The 4,866-nt window shown below is 36.9% G+C and overlaps 1 protein-coding gene across 1 annotated transcript; it reads left to right on the top strand.

Moving 5' to 3' along the window:
• Window positions 1-354: 354 nt before the first annotated feature.
• Window positions 355-4,866, top strand: LOC148976905 (uncharacterized). The gene is made up of 11 exons (XM_089118162.1): window positions 355-582; window positions 983-1,161; window positions 1,248-1,341; window positions 1,815-2,171; window positions 2,257-2,374; window positions 2,454-2,545; window positions 3,207-3,321; window positions 3,400-3,504; window positions 3,635-3,811; window positions 4,026-4,193; window positions 4,274-4,866. The coding sequence occupies exons 1-11, from the start codon at window positions 367-369 to the stop codon at window positions 4,504-4,506; spliced, it is 1,854 nt and encodes a 617-aa protein (XP_088974288.1). The 5' UTR covers window positions 355-366; the 3' UTR covers window positions 4,507-4,866.

Below are 4,866 nucleotides of genomic sequence, written 5' to 3' on the forward strand. Positions count from 1 at the left end.
TGTACAACCTTTACCTCCATCCACAGGATTCTGCCAGGAAGCTGGTCAAATTTCTGTTAAACATCTTGGTAAGATAATGTTATGCTATGTTGTATTGTTGTTGTTTTATTGTGCTCGTAATATATCATGTTTTTAAATATATCTTCTTTGTTGCACAGTTCGACTGCTGCCTGTAGAAATACCTGCCCATATTTGTGATTGCAGTAATGGGACAGTCCTTGTTTCTTCAGGCAGGCCCATGATCCTCATCACTATGAATGGAAAGGAAGATTTTGCATCATATTTTTTTTCTAATATTACCATTTCCTTATTGTCTTGTAATTTCATGTAGCTTGTTTTACTCATTTAGGCCGTTACAACCTTAACATGCCTCATTTGTCCTGTGCTTTGTGTGGGCATTCACGAGAGACGTCTTTGTCAAAACTTCAGAGGAGTGGTTACTGGCCTGGCAACATTCCTGCAAGTTTGCTGTTCACAACAGATGTGCTTGTCTCGTTTCAAGAGATGAAAATGGCATCACCAGGGATGTCTTTTCAAGCATTTGTTAAAATGCTTGATGGGAAAACAAATCTTTTTGGTAGAGTAAGTATTTTATTATTTTTTTTTATTTGTTTTATCATTAACCACTGGCAAGTTAAATTACCGTGCTATTTTCTTTAAAGATAATACAAAATATTTTCATGTATATTATATGTAATCACTAAGATATTTAATATAGTGAAAATGTTTACAATATGAAAATAAATACAATATGATTCTCAATTCAGCTATTTAACCAAGAAAATGGTTTCTTTCTCAATATGAAAATTATTCCTTTTTTTTAGACTATGCTGACTTTAAATGGGCATGGTCTTTACACTAGCCTTAAATGATGTTAAACAGACTATCCTTTATGACTATCCTTAAGTACTTTCAATACTACATATAATCAATCATGGTATACTCAGTAAAACACCAGTATTACATGTGATTCATTTTGCAGAGTGGGAAAATACCTGCCAATGTGTTTAGCTACAGTTTTAATGAATGGGTTGCAGCAAGATATGCAGTGGAAAAGATGTGCCAGGAGGAGTTTTTCACTTGTCCAGCATGCACTCCAGACATGCTAGCTGTATGTGTTGATGGAAATCGCAAACACTATCGGTTTAAAAACACAGCAAGGTACTTTTATTTATTTTTTTAATTAAAGTGATTTTCTTAATTTTGAATGATGTGTTAATGTATGTTCTGAATGTGTTCCTCGATAGCACAGAGAAAAGGGGACTACTTGACCATGTTTTTATACAGAGTGATGTGGAGGTGTCTGACTTTGTGGACTTTGTCCGCAAAAACAATGATCATGTAAGTATTATGATTTATGTTTGCAGATATTACTGGATAATTTAATTTACAGCTTTTCTCAAACAACTTTACACATTCCTTAAACTAAAATATTGCTAAGAAAAGAATAAGAAGAAATGTGATGCCCTCTGACAACATGCTATGTGCATTTTACATTATGACTACTTGAGATATTTGTGTTCATTGTTTTAACATTAGCTTGAATTGAAGCAGTTGGAGATTGAGTTAAATGTTATGTTCTTAAAAAACGACACAGTCAATATGTACAATACATGGTGAGATGGATTTGTTTGTTCGAAGCATTATTCATTTTTGAGAAATCTGTAAACTCATTTTACAAAAGCTAAAGTGAATGTTCTATAAATATTGAATGTTTTTTTATTGATCAGGTGTAAAGTCCTGTCACATTTAGAGTGGTCTACTTAGCATTTGTTTTGAGATTTTTTTAAATTTTTATAATTGATATGATATAGGTCTCGGGAAGAGGATTGTGTGGCGCATCACAATGGACAGCAGCAAAAGAACTGGCCAAAAAATCAAGCAGCAAACTGGATGAGGAGGGATTAGAGATTGCTGTCTGTCGCCATGGCATTTTCCTTATGGCCTTAAACATGTTCCGAGGGGAAATTTTTGCTTACCCCCTTTTTCTACAAAAAAAACTTGCTGACATGTCACAAGGGAAGATCAAATTTTTCTGTTCAGATGTTGCCTGCAAATACTTCCCTTATGTCCAACGTGTGTCTAAACAGTGCCCCGAGCTGCAGTCTTTACTGGACATGCATCCTTTTCTGTCTGTGATGCATGCCAAAGCACACTCTTGGAAATGTGAGGTATATTGCCAGGTGTTTTAAGTATGTAATTAAGAATGCAGAAATTTTGAGTGCATTAATTTTGTCGGATTTAAAAACATGTTAGGTCAAGTACAGTGGGGCCTACCAGGAAGGAGCTGGGTCAACAATTGGTGAGGAAGTTGAGCAGGTGAACAGCTTCCTATCCAGAATTGCTGTCACAAGCAAGTACATGTCGAAATCAGGTTTGTTGAATTAGGTATGATTAATGCAGAATGACTTGTTGTATACCTCTCATAACATTTTCTTATATTTATTTTATAGGCAGAACAGACATGATAACAATGCAAGCCATGTCCTGGAATAAGCGTAAGGTGTGGAATTTGGGACAAGTTCTAGTAAACAGATATATAAAGGTATAACTTCATTCTCAGTCACAGATTGCAGTTAGGATTTTTAGGTTTTACTAATTTATTCTTATCTAAATTAAAGGTGTAAAAAGTAAGCAATTTCTGGGGGGAAAAAATGCTGTTGAAAGTGGATCAGACCGAGCATCACAACACTCTAGATTTCAATCATTAGGGCCGTGTATACTCATGATGGGGGAGAAGAGAGTGAGAGAAAGAGGGGGGGGGAGACATTACAAAAGAAGGGAATATCACTGAAAAAAACAGCAGTGAAGGGAGGGGTGTGCTTGTTTGAGTTGATTTTAAGCATCCAGTGTTTCTCAGAAATTGCTTGCTGTACCTGAAAATGTAACACAGTCTCATCCCAAGACGTCATACTACTGACGCTTTTGACCGTAGGTCAACATCCGCCGTTTTAGGGTACCCTTTAACGTCAGTTACAGTACATGACGATCCTGGGACGTCATACAACTGACGTTTTACCTTTAACGTCAATTAGGTTTAGGTCTGGGGTAAGGTTAGGATTAGATAATGTCATCTTACCGATGTTAAAGGGTACCCTAAAACGGCGGATGTTGACGTATGGTCAAAAGCGTCAGTTGTATGGCGTCATGGGATGAGGCTGCGCGGGAAAATCAGGACTTTTTAAATTTGACTTTGTATTTTGTAGACTCAGAAGGCTCTTCAAGTGCAGCAACACAACTTGGAGGCATTGAAGACAGAGCTATCACTTCATGATGATATTGTTCATCAGTGGGTTTCAGATGTACAGCAATGGGCAGAAGGTATTGTTTTGATTTGTTTTGGTATTATTCTTATGATTGGCATGATGAATACATAAAGCTGCTTTTTTGTGCGTGTAGAAAATGATCGACATGGGAGTGGTGATGCGAAAAGTTTGCAAGAAGAAATAGAGGGACTAACGGTCAGCATCAAAAGGCGTACACAGCGTCTGTACAGTCAAACAGGTGAAACACAAACATTGGAAATTTACCATGATATTTTTTAACTGTTATTAGATGTCACATTGCATATGCATGTATTTTTTGTAGCTAAAAAAGTGTTGTAATGCCTAATACTTTTTTATATTTTATTCAGATAGCAACAAGCGGCGCCATACTTTGCGTCTCCGAAGGAGTGAGGAGAAAAAGAAGCTAGCTGCTGCAGTGGAACAATACAACAGCATAGTGGATCCATCCCAGCAGCTTGGCTCAGTTGAAAGTTTCTTTACAGCTGAGACTGTTGCTTGGCCTTGGCAAATCCCTTGCAGTACTGGTATGTTCTATATAACAGTGGTATTCAATTATTTTCCGAGAGAGCCACAACTAGCAGAGTTAAGTTCCAACCCTGACCAGACATATCTGCCTGTAATAATCATGCAATGTTGACCAGGAACAAAATTGAATAGCCCTATTCTGTAAGACAAGTCTATGTAATTTTTTATGAGCAGGCACTGTATATAGTGACTCTTTTGTTAACCTTCTTTCAGAATCGGCTCCATTTGTCACCAAGAGGAAGGTGTTCGACAAGGTGATGGCTGTGAGACGCCTTCAGGAAGAGGGAGGTCTTATTTGTAAGGAGATGAAACAGCATTACACGGTCTTGACACACAAGCTGTCCAAATTTGAAGCACTGATTAATGAGATAAGTTCAAAATGTAAGCCTTTAAACGTTCATTTATTTGTGCTTGTATATGTAGTATTGTATTTTTTCTTAATGTATCTTTTTGTTTTTCAGCTCTTTTTTCAACGCTGTGTGACACTGCACGCAAAGGTCTCCTGTGCTTTGTTCGAAAGAAACATTATGAACTTAGACATTTAATGCAGTTGGTGAAGGCGAGCTATGTGAACATTTTCAGCCAACAAGATTTGATTTCTGAAGAAGAGAAGCTTGAACAGGAAGATGAAATGGAAGAGGAAGGGTTCTCAGAAAGTGACAACAGCTCAGATGATGAACATGATTTTCCTTAATAAGGCACATTTAAGCGGGGTGCACACTGTATGAATTTATTCACGATTTGCATATCCTAGAAGATTCCTCTGAAGATTTGACTTCTACTACCGATGACTACCATAAAATTGTCCTAGTTTTTCAAGATAGTCATTACCAAAATTAACATTAGGAATGTATTCCACCATCTCAATCCTGAGTATAATGCAGATCGCTGTCACCATACATCATTAATTAATGATGTAAACCTCAAGGGGACTATTAAACAGGGTTCAGTGTGCACACAGCTTTAGAATAAATTACACAATTCTGTTAACGCAAAACCCTTAATGCAAAGATAATTCCAGATGATTGGGAGTGTGAATCAGACTTTGCCTTTA

This window comes from Pimephales promelas, chromosome 12 (assembly GCF_988280905.1).
Source record: "Pimephales promelas chromosome 12, fPimPro1.hap1.1, whole genome shotgun sequence".
Taxonomy (NCBI): domain Eukaryota; kingdom Metazoa; phylum Chordata; class Actinopteri; order Cypriniformes; family Leuciscidae; genus Pimephales; species Pimephales promelas.

Coding starts and splice junctions, on each gene's coding strand:
- LOC148976905 (XM_089118162.1), top strand. CDS start 367: ATGCCTCATTTGTCCTGTGCTTTGTGTGGGCATTCACGAGAGACGTCT. Junction 2,172..2,256: donor CACACTCTTGGAAATGTGAG/GTATATTGCCAG, acceptor AAAACATGTTAG/GTCAAGTACAGTGGGGCCTA. Junction 2,546..3,206: donor TAGTAAACAGATATATAAAG/GTATAACTTCAT, acceptor TGTATTTTGTAG/ACTCAGAAGGCTCTTCAAGT.